The 13,417-nt window shown below is 47.8% G+C and overlaps 2 protein-coding genes across 2 annotated transcripts; one reads left to right on the top strand and one right to left on the bottom strand.

The window, feature by feature from the left end:
* Positions 1-417: 417 nt before the first annotated feature.
* Wfdc9 (WAP four-disulfide core domain 9) lies at positions 418-2,700 on the bottom strand. The gene is made up of 3 exons (XM_052181569.1): positions 2,541-2,700; positions 1,319-1,460; positions 418-609 (listed from the first exon to the last, which is right to left on the bottom strand). Exons 1-3 carry the CDS (start codon positions 2,617-2,619, stop codon positions 579-581), a joined length of 252 nt encoding a protein of 83 aa, XP_052037529.1. The 5' UTR covers positions 2,620-2,700; the 3' UTR covers positions 418-578.
* A 6,185-nt stretch (positions 2,701-8,885) lies between these two features.
* On the top strand, positions 8,886-10,191 carry Wfdc10a (WAP four-disulfide core domain 10A). Its single transcript, XM_052181570.1, has 2 exons — positions 8,886-9,019; positions 9,907-10,191. Exons 1-2 carry the CDS (start codon positions 8,929-8,931, stop codon positions 10,182-10,184), a joined length of 369 nt encoding a protein of 122 aa, XP_052037530.1. The 5' UTR covers positions 8,886-8,928; the 3' UTR covers positions 10,185-10,191.
* The last annotated feature ends 3,226 nt before the right edge of the window (positions 10,192-13,417 follow it).

Here is a 13,417-nt window from a genome sequence, read left to right on the forward strand (position 1 = left end):
CACTTATCAGAGATTGCATTCCATGTGTATTCTTTTGTGATTGGGTTACCTCACTTAGGATGATATTTTCCAATTCCAACCATTTGCCTAAAAATTTCATGAATCATGAACGTACATTGATTTAATTTGTTAGTCACATGAGTTTGTTGTTGCTGCTGCTGTTGACCTAGACCTCACAATCTTCCGGCCTCTGATTCCCAAGTGCTGGGGCTAGAGGCATATACCACCATGTCTGGCAACTCCATGGGATCTTTGTAAATTTCTTTGTATTTCCGCTGCAGTAACTGACAGATGCACAGAAGGAGACAGCTTTGTATCTGTGTCTGTCTGGGATAGGAACAACTGCTGGGGCTTCCAGGCTTTCTACCAATAGAAATGTGTGAATAGTGTGTGAGAACCACAGAACCCTCATGCTGGTACATTATACATTTATTTGGCATAAGCTTAGGCATTCTCTGTGTGAAGACACCAAGGAGAGGACAGAGAGTCCCTTAGCTGGAGAGTCCTCCAGGGTGGCAGGCAGCGCTCCTCCACACCATTGATCCCCCAGCCCACACCAGGAACAGATCACATTGAAACTAGACCTTCATCAGTGTTTTAAAGGGTTCTCTGAAAGAGAAAAATGAGCTTGTAAGACACCAGTATCCCTAGAAGTAAATCCATATCCCAAACAACACGGGCCCAAGCTTCAGAAGAATGATAGAAATTCTCTGTAATATCAGGAGTTGTGTTTTTCGAAATCAACTTTCTGAGCCAGCCAGATGGCTCCACAGACAAGAGACCGAAGTTGTCTCCCAAGGCCCCGGAGGTAGATAGACAAGAACAGCTCCCACAAGTTGCCCTCTGACCTTTGCACATCTATACTGAGGCACACCCGAGTGTGCATATACACTAAACAAACTTTAAAACAGATTGAAGTGATTTCCCTCAAAAGGTTTGCTGATGGACAGCTGGATACAAGGTCTTCTAGGGTTTGGTCTGGCTGAGAAAAAAAGGAGCCAGTAACTGTATTCTTTGGATAAAGGAGGGACATATATATGAACTGGTGGGTGATGCTCAAGAAGCTAAGAAAGTGAATGATCGTGGTGGAAAAGATAAAAGTAAAACAGTCAGTGCCTTGGTTTATCAGTTAATGGCACCTGCGTTTAGAGATAGGAGGGTTCCTCGCTTTACCTGATTGTGTTTCTGTGGCTGGAATTCAGGTGACTGCAGTTTCCTGCAACTTCTAAACAGTCAACTGAATAGAACAGTGTCTGAGGAGCAGAAGGCAAGCCTGCTCACGCCCGCCCGCCCGCCCCTCTCACCCCAAGCCACTCACTCGTTGTTCAGGCAGATGTTTCCGCAGTATGTCCAGCAGCACGTGAAGTTTGGATTCACGCATTTCCGCACCTTCGTGCACCTTTTCCCACAAAACCTCGTCGGAGGCTGTACCCAGCACTGGTCGATCTCTTCAAGCTCATCTGGAACGGAGGTGCTGGAGGTTGGTAGGGTCTATTTACTCGGGACGTGTGGCAGGCGCCCTTTCAGACGGAGCAAACCCCGCTGGAGCTTGGATGCCCCATGCCAGGAAGGTCTCTGCCCTCCATGAAAGTCCCTCCGCTTCCAGCCAGGCCCTCCAGGAGACAGCATCCCTGTATGACATGCATTCCTTCTTCCCAAGTGTTGCCAGGGCACTCACTGTGGGGCTCTGGGTCCTGAAGATGGGACCTGGGGTATCTTCCAACACACACCACCCGACCAAGTTTACACTGACAAAACCCTGAGATTTCAGAGCCTACAACCCCATCGAGTTCTGATTCTAGACACAACTTGCACAATGGGAACAGAGCCAGAGACCATAGGAACCTCACTTTCTGCTTTTCCGTTTGCTCTCTATCAATACCACTAAAATATACGCCCTCCCCCCAATCCATATTTTCACTGTCCCAAAACGTTTCTGCTCAGTCTCTCCAATGCTCCCACTACCTTAGCATCTACACGGGATTTTCTAAAGGGTCCGCATTTGTTTTCTCCATTTCCTTCAGGCTCTAACTGATCTCAGACAAACAAACAAACAAACAAAATAAAATGGATGTGTCTGGTATCTATGGTTCTCATTGGTGTCTCTCCTAGCAAAAGCACAGAGATTTTGGAAATATGGGTGTCAAGACTTGCTTGCCCGTGTTTAAGGGACAGAGAGCACGACATGGTTCCTGTTCCTGGAACAAAGCCAGCAGGGTGTGGTCTCCACAAGTGTGGACGAAAGCTCTGACTTTTAAATCTTTTTTGTGATGTGTGTGTGTGTCTGTGTGTGTGTGTGTGCGCGCGCGCGCGCGCGTGTGTGGTGTATGCATGTGAACATAGGCATGCACGTACCACGGCACACATGTGGAGGCCAGAGGACTGCTTCTGAGAGCTACTTCTCTCCAATCTGTACATTCTAGAGATCAGACTCGAGTTGTTGGTCTCTGACCTTCTGGAAGCTAATTTTGAAAATTCAGCTCTGACAGATACGCCAGGGCGGAGCACTCCCATTTCCATACTACCCCCACCATGTTTACCCTTGAGGCTTCCGAGAACACGCAGAAACACCATAATTCCATGGGCAGAGACAATGAGGAGGAGGATCCAGAGCTTCATGGCAGACTAGCATTCGCGGGAAGACAAACCTTCACCCACTGCTGCTGGAAGCAGAAAAGAAAGGGAGGCACACTGGGTGCGGAGAAGGACTCGCCAGTGACCGCGAGTACTCCTTGTCCCGCCCTCCCTGCCCCTCCCTGGCCCCCTACACAGTTACCAATTCTCACTAGCTGTTTTTCTCCCTCAAGCTGCTTCCTGTCTCACAAGACACGTCCCTTCCTTTGTGAAATTACTTCTTTTTAGAATACATTTCTTACTCTAAGAGAAAAATCCAAATCCTTAGACTATATAATTTTTAAAATACAAAGAGGAAACAGAGACCTACCAATAGTGCCTCTATCTGATAACCCCAGCCATACGTGTGTATACTTTTACATTGCCCTCGTCTTCTTATGAAATTAGAAAATCAAGCATCCTGATAGTTTACTCAGAAACATATGTAACATGTAACATGTTACATATGCTCAGTAACGTGGGGGGGAGGGACAAAAGCAGAAGTTTTTTTTGTTTTTGTTTTTGTTTTAAATATACCACTGCACAGTGTTTCAGTCACCTTTGCTTGCATCTCCTGAGGATGCCACCATGTTAGCTACAGACCCTTAGACTCTGCCCCTAACTTCTGTTTGTTTCAATGACTCCCACGTGTGTTTTCTAAAGGTGCCAATGTGCACTGTTAAGCTTACACACGCCAATGCTCTGCTCTACCATTTCTTTCTGGTTCTGTTAGCATCTTGGTGTCGTGCCCCCCCCCCCCAGCCCGCCACTCTGGGTAATGTGCGGAAGGCAGACCTGACTACGCTCCTGTGCTCACAAGTGAACAGAAACAACTATTGTCACCCGTCTAAGAGTGCTCATCCGACACATGACACTGTTCAAGTTCACTGGATCAAAGTAAGTGTCAGTTTTCAGTGATTTCAGGATTAGGTAGTCATGTGTAAGCTAGAGCCACTGCACGGACGTTCATAGGATATAGCCATAATCACAGAAACCTTTACTGATCAATGCTTATCCAACATGCATCTACCAAAAAGTCTCACAGGAAAGCAAGTGCCATGCCAGAGGTCATCAAAAGGTGAAGTCTCAGGGTTGAAGAGGAAAGATGGCTCAGGGGTTAAGAGCACCAACTTCTCTTCCAGAGGACCTGAGTTTAATTCCCAGCATCCATGTTAAGTGGTTCACCACCTCCTATAACTCTGGCTCCAGGAGATCTGGCGCCCTCTTCTGTGTTGAGGGCGCCTGAGTTCATATAGATGAGCTCCCCCACACTCATATACACTTAATCAGGAAATAAAACAAAAATCTTTGGAAGAATAAAAGTAAGTTGCTCAGGCCTGTGTATGTACGTGCACATGCACACACACAGACACACACACACATCCATCCATACTCATGTACACACCGAGAGAAGTTATAAACAATCATGTTGGTCAACTTCCACTCTTTTTCAGGGTATGCGTGGGTATTTTACTTGCATGCATGTCTGATACCTGCAGAAGCCAAAAGACAGTGTTGGATCCCCTAGTATTAGAGCTACAGTTATGAGCTACCGTGTGGGTGCTAGGAATCAAAACAGATTCTTCTGGAAAAGCAGTAGCACTCTTAGCTGCTGAGCCATCTCTCCAGCCTCGTCAGTTTCTACTCTAAGAGGCTTGTGTCTGCTCCGCAAGCTTCTGCATTCAGAACTCATGGCCCACTCACTTGCCTCAGCGTGGCCAGATCATTGAAATGGTGACGTTCTGAATCTCCGAGTACCACACTAAAAACACAGCTTTGCTTCAGGCTAAGGGGAAGCTACCATAAGTATAGTAGCCTTCCAGAAATCTCACAGGTAAGTTACTTGCAGCTAGCAGGTAAGTTACAGCTAACAGTGGCAGAGTGTCCATTCCTTGAGGATCGGGGATAGAGGGTAAGGGTGGGTCTTCTGATACTGTGAAACCACCACCACATGACAAGGCAGGTATGCAATATGTTCTATCATCCACTTACAGACTTGGGTGTGAGATGTGAGCATAGGTTGGGTGTGGACTCCTCCGGCATATAGGACAAAGAGAACACACACAGTGATACAACCTACTGAAAGCACGGTTTCTTTGAAGTGGCTTATTTGTATTTGTTTTTTGTTTTGTTTTCGAGACAGGGTTTCTCTGTATATCCCTGGCTGTCCTGGAGCTCACTCTGTAGACCAGTGGCCTCAAACTCAGAAATCCGCCTTTCTCTGCCTCCCAGAGTGCTGGGATTACAGGTGTGTGCCACCACTGCTCAACTAAGCCCTCATTCTTTTCTCTTCTTTATCTTTTTAATATTTATTTTTACTTTACTTATTTGTGTGGTTGTTCACATTCATGGAGGCACACAGAGGGCCCGGGATCCCCTGAGCTGCCTGTGTGGGTGCCGGGAAGCCACCTCCAGCTCTCTTACCTGTTGTGCCATCTCTCCAGCCTCTTCTCTATCTTTCCCTTACTCTTTAATGGTTCCATAACTGTGTACCATGTATCTCAGTCATACCCACCGCCCAGTCTACCCCCACTCCCTTGACATCCCTTCCCACCTTCATTCCCACCTCCGGGTTTCAACCCTGAATGCTATCAGTGTTGCATGCTGGGATGGTAACTGGCATTGTTGGCTAGACCTTGAGTGGGCAGCCATTACTGCAGTAAACTCCTGAGCCTGACAGCCACGGGCTATGTTGTGTCCAGGAGACAATGTCTCACAGCGTCCTCTCCACCCTCCAGAGCTTACACTGCCTTCTCATCTATGGTGTGGAGCTGGGGGTGTTGATGCAGATGGGCCTATTTGGGGCTAAGCACACAACAGTCATCTCTTCTCAACTCCTTGACCAGCTATGAGTCTCTGCTGTAACTTCTACAGAAGTTTCTCTAGCCAATGTTGAAAGTAATACAAATCTAAGGCCTCATCCTTTAAAAGTAAAGATGTATTTATTTTTATTTTTATTTTACATGTATGTGCTTCATGGACGCATGAGCACAGGAAGAGGGACATTCTGGTGTCCCGTGTGTGAGCCACACAATGCAGGTGCTTGGAGCAAACTCCAATCTTCTACAACAGTCATCTGTGACTAAACCACTGAGGTACTTCTCCAGACCCTGACACCTCATTCTTACTTTAACACCTTGGCTCCAAAAAGGTTCTCAGGATCCTGGTGATGCCCAGTGCCCTTCCTTGCACTCTTCTGGTAATTTTTTTTCCCAAGACAGGGTTTCTCTGTGTAGCCCTGGCTGTCCTGGAACTCACTCTGTAGACCAGGCTGGCCTCGAACTCAGAAATCCGCCTGCCTCTGCCTCCCAAGTGCTTGGATTAAAGGCATGGGCCACCACCGCCCGGCTCCTTCTGGTATTCTTAATCATCCCAGAGAAGGGATGCAAGGACACCTCCGAGCCACATCGCAGGGATAATGTTGACACAATTCCAGGCGACAAATCATCTGAGTCAGCCATAAAACTCATGCTTCATGCTCCCTTGTCTGCGGTTCCTTTGTGAGACAGACTGACAGCTCTTTTGTCCAGATTTGGAACGGGGCACAAAAGAACATAAAAACAGAGGTTTGGTGCCTTCTAAGTTAGGGTTGACTTTTGTGGTAGCAGAGTTCTGGGTTCAGTCCAGGAGCTACGTGTCGGCTCACAGACCATGTCCTTGGCACTCTCCCTACTGAGAGCACTGTGCTGGGTTGTGCCTCTGTGTGGGCTGGGGACATTGTGTGCTAGCCTACAGCTCTATCTCCAAGCCAGAATTCCTCGGCCGCAGGGCACAGAGTCTTTTTCAAGTTCAACTACAGGAAGGGAGTCAAAGGCACCTGTCTCTATTAGCAGTGATGTTCTGAGAAACGGTCTCACCACGTAGCCCAGGTTTGCCTGGAACTCATGGCAATCCTCTTGCCTCAACCTCCCAGATGTCAGAACCACAGACGTCTGTCCAGCTTTGTGTCATGATCTTTGACCTCGCATCCTGCTCAGCCCTGGCTCTCCTTTGATGGTCCAAGGAGAACCCAACACAAACGCCCTCCAGGTTTTACAGAGGTGAAGAAACTGGACAAGGAAGATGTTTATAAAAGCTAAGCTGATCAACCCTACAGTCAGAACCTTGCCATAGAATCGTTGCTTGGTGGGTGGAGAAATTTGTTCACCAAATACCTGAGAGAAACACGCTGAGAGCTGGAGAGGTGGTGCAGTGGATAACAGGGTTTGCCAGGCAAGCATGGACTGTTCAGATTCCAGCACTCACGTTTAAAAAAAAAAATCCTAGCAGTGACACATATAACATCTGCCACTGGTATAGGCAGATGAGAAAAAGCATCATTAGGTTTTGGTCACAGAGCCAGGATGAAAAATGGCAATCTCCAAGTTTAGTGACAGACTCTGTCTCAAGAGGATGAGGAAGAGAGTGACAGGGAAGGGTACCCAATATCCTCTTCTGCCCCCCTTCTTCCCTCCCCTCTCTCTCACACATACACACACACACCACAAACACACACAACAGCAGAGACTCATAGCTGGTCAAGGGGTTGAGAAGAGATGACTGTTGTGTGCTTAGCCCCAAATGGGCATCTGCATCAACACCCCCAGCTCCACACCGTAGATGAGAAGGCAGTGTAAGCTCTGGAGGGTGGAGAGGACGCTGTGAGACATTGCCTCCTGGACACAACATAGCCCGTGGCTGTCAGGCTCAGGAGTTTACTGCAGTAATGGCTGCCCTCTCAAACTTGACCTGCAGGATTACAGATGCATGTGTGTCAACACCAGTACTCTGCACAGTCTGTGCTAAGACTCCACACTCTTGGCAGAGGAGGACAAACCAGTACAAAGACAGAGGCCAGGGTTTGGAAGCCTGAGTAACGACAGTGTGGGAACACACTGAGGGGAAACTGAGGAGGAGGAAAATGGTACCTGTTGTGGTTTGTTGTCTGCTCCCCAATGGTTCCAGTGCTGGAGTCACAGTCCTCAGAGTAGCAATAGTAAGAGCAAAACAACCTTTAAGAGGTGGAGCCAAGCCGGAGATAGGTGGGTTCTCTGGTACGGAGAGATGGGGGTGGGGGCGCGAAGGTGGACATACCGGAGACTGAGAATTCAGAGGCAGGGGATGGAGAATGTTGAGAATGCATAGGATCCATATACACTATGCACGGGTATGCAGTGTCAGAGGATAAAGAAAAGACATTTTTAAAAGACAGGAACAGGATTTTAGAGTCTTTACAATGCTGCAGATGGATGTGGGTGTGCAGACAGTCACCATCTCCCTCGTGCTTCTCAGCTCAGCCTTCCTCCTCTGCTGCCCACAGCCCCACCTTGCCCAGCCTTGAGCATTTTGCAGAACAGCACGAATGAGGACAGATACTGGACGGTGTGTGTGACATAAGCGAAGGTAGTGATGGAAAGGCATCTCGGGAGATGGTTACAGAATTCAATAAAAACGATGAAAGATGAAGGATGAAATCACAAAATGACTGAGCCAAAATGTGACTCTGTGTGCCGTGCCTGGGGAAACTGGGATAACAGGGAACTGGGAATCCAGGCTGGAGAGGGAGTTCTGTGGTGATACGAGTGCTCTGCTCTCGCAGAGGACCCAGATTCAGTTCCAGCACCTGTATCAAGCAGTTCCCAACTATGAACAATGGTAGTTCCAGGAGATCTGATGCCCTGGTGTCACATATGGTTCACACACACACACACACACACACAGAGTAAATCTTTTTTTTAAAGAAATGAGTCTATTTTAACTGGTGAGAGTAAAAACTTAACTATAATTCCATTTTCTTTGTTCCATAAAATAGTTCATAACTAAAAAATTTATATAAATTGTTTATTTCTCTTCATGTGTATAGTGCATGCATGTCTGTACATATGTGTGAACTCTTATGCATTTGTATGTGGATGCTAAAGGTTGACATCAGAGTTTCTCACCAACCCTAAGACTCACAGCTTCAACTCCAGACAGCATGGCAAGACCTTGAGAGCCTTCTGTTTCTACCAACACTCCGGTTCTGCCTCACAGACCTTTGCCTCCAGGCCAGCTTTTACCTGCAAACACTTTACCAATAATCCGTCTCCTGAGCCCTAAATTATATATTTCATGAAGAAATCATGTTAGTGCAAAGAGGGGGCTGATTATGAGAAAGGAGATATCATTTATGAGAAAAGCCACACAGAAAAGGTCAGGGGGCAAGAATGGGGCAAGAAAGAGGTCGGTTACTGCTCTGCCCTGATTTGGCCAGCAGAGGCAGCAGAGAGGCCCCGTCCTGCCGTGGGGCAGTCTGCCATCTAGACTAGATCTAAGCTCACTGCCTGGGTCACAACTATGTTGTCCAGGACTCTGCTGCTCGTCCTTGGTGTGCTGTTGCTACTGTCCCTAGCCCAGGGAGGGATCCAGCGAAGACGGAGACAAGAAGGTAGGCGATTGGATGAGGTGGATTTGTGGGTAGCAGGCAAGAAGAGACCGAGAACAAACCCAGAAGGGATACGACTGCATTCTCTGCTCTGCCCAGACTCTGGGTAATCACAGCCCCTCAGCTTTGGTTCCAGACATAGTGATAAGGAGCACAGTGAAGGTGCAATTCCCGCCCTTTGTTCCAAAGATTCAGAAACAAACGGTGATGGAAGGGGCCCCACGGCTGAAAATCCAAGGGGCAAACGAGATGGATTGTTCTTGATTGATGTGTAGTTGGGAGGGGCTAAACTCACAGAGGTGCTCGGTGGGGAAGGGGGGGTGTAGAAATAAATGGGCTTCGGTGCAGAAATCAAAACATTGAACATGAAAGAGGTAGGGATGGAGTTGCCACTGGGGTGGCGATGGGGAGGGTAAAAGGCAAATGGCGAAAAGGACAACAGGATACTGGGCATCAAGACAGCCGAGGAATCAGAGAGGCTGGAGGCTGATCTGTTAGCCTCACAGACACTGAGGATTCTGAGGAGTTCAAAGGGTCCTAGAACTATTTCCGGTTTCTAAGATAATATACATTCCACTGAGATGGCGCCAGCGCAGCCCTGTCTACTCGGGGAGACTGGTCATTGATGCATGTATGAGGAAGAGGAAGAGGAGGAAGAAGAGGGGACCCAGACACTAATAGCTATAGGGAGATGGTGAGATTTTCACGGGGCATGAGATATAAAACGCGACTGATCAGCAGTAGGACCAAACCCAAAGAAAAGTTGCCTGGAAACTCCGGGCACGGTGTGCGCGTTCGGCATACTGCAGGAACTTTAAGTCCGAGAGGGATTCTCTGGAGGCAGCCGCACTACTCACCTACCTGATCTCGCCCCTTTTCAATAACACAAGGTCCCGCCGAGATCAAGGCGTGTAGCAGGAGGCCCAAATGGTATCTGTGCAACCGCCATTGCGAAGCCCACCAAGACTGCCAAGCGAATAACATCTGCTGCTCCGCCGCATGCGGCAATGTGTGCGTGAATCTCCTGGATAAGGGCGTGTGGGAGATGCCTATCACCCCTCCCCCCGACAATGTCTACCCAGAGACCGGGTCCCCGCCCAGCTTCGAAGGAGACATGATTCTGCCTCCCACTAGCTTGTCATCTTTCATCGCTACCGTTGAGAAATAAACCAGCGCGAAGGTTGCATCACCTGCCGTCTTCACATAACCTGTTAATAATCACTGAAACGCTCGCACTCCTCTCGGGTCCAATTCCCACCCCCACTCCCGACCCCTTGGTTGGTAATCTGTTTCTAGTTTGTCCTGTTGTCTTGTGCAGCCACTCCCATTCCAAGAGGCTCCAGCACACTGAACCAGCCCTGCCCCCAGCAAATTGCACCTGGGCAGCATGCCCGGTGCTGAAGAGAACATCCCTTGCTTTAAATTCACAAAGACCTTTAAGTATCCTACTGATAGAGAGTTAAAAGAAAAATCCGAAGTAGAGGGTGGGAGCACCCCCACCCCCCCACCAAAGATGGTTTCCTCTCCCTGGCCCTGGTCACTCTTACCTGCTCTTGGGGCGCTCCTTCTAAGATTCATTTACAATGAAGATAGTCGATCCAGGAAAACCAGGCAACAGGATCAGGCCTAGGAGAGAGTGAGAGGGCCTCCTGTGATTAGGGGAGGGTGTTTCCTCTGGTCTCTCTTTGCTCAGTTTTTCTTCACTCGCCTGCATCAATTCTCCTCTTGTTCATCACTGAGGTACACAGATATACCAGTGCTGGGGCCTGGGTTGGAGTCTGAGACTCCGGTGACTTCATTAACTGGATGTCCCCCACCAACCCCAAACCACCCTCTTGTTGACTCTTCTTTTGATCCACAGGCATATCAGAAAGAGGGGGAACAGGTGATTGGTGTTGACACTGCAGAAAATGTTTTGGCACAGGTAGCTATGTGACTTGCCCAGATGCTACAGGGAGCAGACATGAATCACAAGGTGTCCCAATTCCCTCCCACTCTGGGTAATCAAAACTCCCCCGAAATGATCCTGGTGCTGAGTTTAAGATCCAGTCCTTTGTGGCTGTATTAGTTAGCATACGTAAGTCAGCTAACCTAGAAAGGTTATGTTCACAAACACTGGTTGGAATTCAAGACTGGGAGGTGTTTTTGTGGGTTTGTGACACTTGACAAGACTGGAACATTATAGTAGGAGAACACACCAGGAACCAGGAAGGGGAGGAAGGAGGGAGAGGGAGGGGTGGAAGGTGGGAGAGAAAAGTGTGGAGGGAGTGTGATCCACAGTCCCTTTCAGGGGTAAGGCCATAGAGTCTCAGAGCCTCTCCCTGGGACCTAGTGAAAAATGTTCCCAGAACTTTCCAGTAGCACCAAGCCACAAGGACCTTTGGGGGATGTGTTCATCACTCCAGCAGAGAACATTTGAGACAAAGCATCAAATATGAAGAGAATTTGGGTAACCAGGTCATACCTAGAGGCAACATCCAGAGCTTTTTCTGGGCCATTTAATGAAGGACACAGCAAAAGAGGAGAACTTCTATGTCAAACCAGAGCCTCTGGTCTAACCTCATAAGCATCACAGGGCTCCGGGGCTTCTCTTTCAGTTTGAATTTTAACAAGGGGGCTCTGGGGGAAAGGTCGTGGTCAACCACCATAGATGCTGGAGGCAGGTAAGCAGTGAAAGATTGCTCTCCCGGACGTCTTGAATTATTATGTTCAATCCAGATGCCTGATGGAAACCACTTAAGACAGGGAAGACATTTTGGCTAGCAGTTTCAGTGACGCTGCTCATGGTGGGGAGGATACAGTTAAGGCAGTTTACATCACAGTGCCAAGGAAGCCAGCGACTGTACTCTAAGAAAGGACAGAGCGAGAATAGCTCTGAGTTCGTGCATGCTTCACTCCCTGGGACCCGCCTCGTCCAGTATAAGCCGCCCTCGGGCCTCCAGCACCATTCTGAGAAGCCAACATATCATCCAAATCAAGGGTTGGATGCACCCATTAAACCAAAGGCCTCGAGACCTAACGGTCTCTGGAAATAACATCAAAAACACCCCCAGAGATTTGCTTTCTTAATTAATCTCTTGGTCATTTGTCAATCGAGTTGACAGTTAAGATCAACCGTCATGGGGAGGTGAGAGAACTCCTCTGGTCAAAGCCTGCTAACTCAAACTTGATCTTCACATCCCAAAGTTGGTTGACCATTTATTGATGATTTTTTTTATATTTGTTGATTTTTTTTCATATTAATTTGTTCTTTGACAATGTCATACATGTAATGACATATGCAGGTCTCATTCTTCCCCCCCCACCCCTTGAATCCTCTAATTCCCTCCCCCACATCCTGTGCATCCTCTCCTACTTCCCTCCCTGCAGCCCTGTCATATTCTTAACTATCATCAAGTCACCTCCCACTTCCACGACACTTGTTTTGTGACCCACTGAGTTTTACCATGGGTGTCATGTGGGCATGCGTGTACAGCTACCCACTGCACTTTGATACTTTTGTTTGTTTTCAATACATCCCGACAACAGTTCTCTCTTCCCCATTCCTCCTATGCCCCCACCACATTTCACTTTACTCATGTACACTATAGGACGTTGTGAGCCACCTGGTGGAAGTGCTTAGTAACCAAACTTGGGTCCTCTGCAAGAGCAGTACATGCTGTTAATGGTGAGCTATCTCTCCAGCCCCTATGAGCTATGCTTTCTTTGTGATGAGTTTTATGTCAACTTGACACAACTAGAGTCACTGGAAAGGGGAAGATCTTAACTGGAAAAATGCTCCCATAAGATCTGGCTGTAAAGCATTTTCTTAACTAGTGGTTGATGGTGGAGGGCCCAGCCCATTGTAGGTGGGACCGTCCCTGGGCTGGTGGTCCTGGATTCTACAAGAAAACAGGTTGAGCAAGCCAAGAGGAGCAAGCCAGTAAGCAGCACCCCTCCATGGCCTCTGTATCAGCTCCTGCCTCCAGGTTCCTGCCCTGCATGAGTTCCTGTCCTGACTTCCTTTGATGATGAATAGTAATGTGGAAGCTTCCATTTACCTAAAAAAAAAAAAATGATGATGATGATGAAGAAAGAACTGCTCTTTAAAAAACAAAATGAAGGCTAGAGAGATGGCTCAGCAGTTAAGAGCACTGACTGCTCTTCCAGAGGTCCTGAGTTCAATTCCCAGCAGCCACATGGGGGCCCACAACCATCTGTAATGGGATCTGATGCACTCTTCTGGTGTGTATCTGAAGACAGCTATAGTGTACTCATATATTGTAAGTAAATAAATAAATAAATCTTTTTGTTAAAAAAAATAAAAGGGGCCATTTGACAGTTCCTCGCATTGAAATGGTATCTGAGAAAGAATTTATTATAAGAAAAAATTCTAAGCCACATTATGTGACAAAATCCCTA

Source organism: Apodemus sylvaticus, chromosome 5, assembly GCF_947179515.1.
Source record: "Apodemus sylvaticus chromosome 5, mApoSyl1.1, whole genome shotgun sequence".
NCBI classification, from domain to species: domain Eukaryota; kingdom Metazoa; phylum Chordata; class Mammalia; order Rodentia; family Muridae; genus Apodemus; species Apodemus sylvaticus.

Bases quoted from the DNA above. Each gene is read 5' to 3' on its own strand.
- Wfdc9 (XM_052181569.1), bottom strand. From the start codon at position 2,619: ATGAAGCTCTGGATCCTCCTCCTCATTGTCTCTGCCCATGGAATTATG. The intron at 1,461-2,540 runs GTAAACATGGTG...CCTCCGTTCCAG, and splicing joins TGTTCTCGGAAGCCTCAAGG to ATGAGCTTGAAGAGATCGAC. The intron at 610-1,318 runs GTGAGTGGCTTG...TTTCTCTTTCAG, and splicing joins AACATCTGCCTGAACAACGA to AGAACCCTTTAAAACACTGA.
- Wfdc10a (XM_052181570.1), top strand. From the start codon at position 8,929: ATGTTGTCCAGGACTCTGCTGCTCGTCCTTGGTGTGCTGTTGCTACTG. The intron at 9,020-9,906 runs GTAGGCGATTGG...CAATAACACAAG, and splicing joins GCGAAGACGGAGACAAGAAG to GTCCCGCCGAGATCAAGGCG.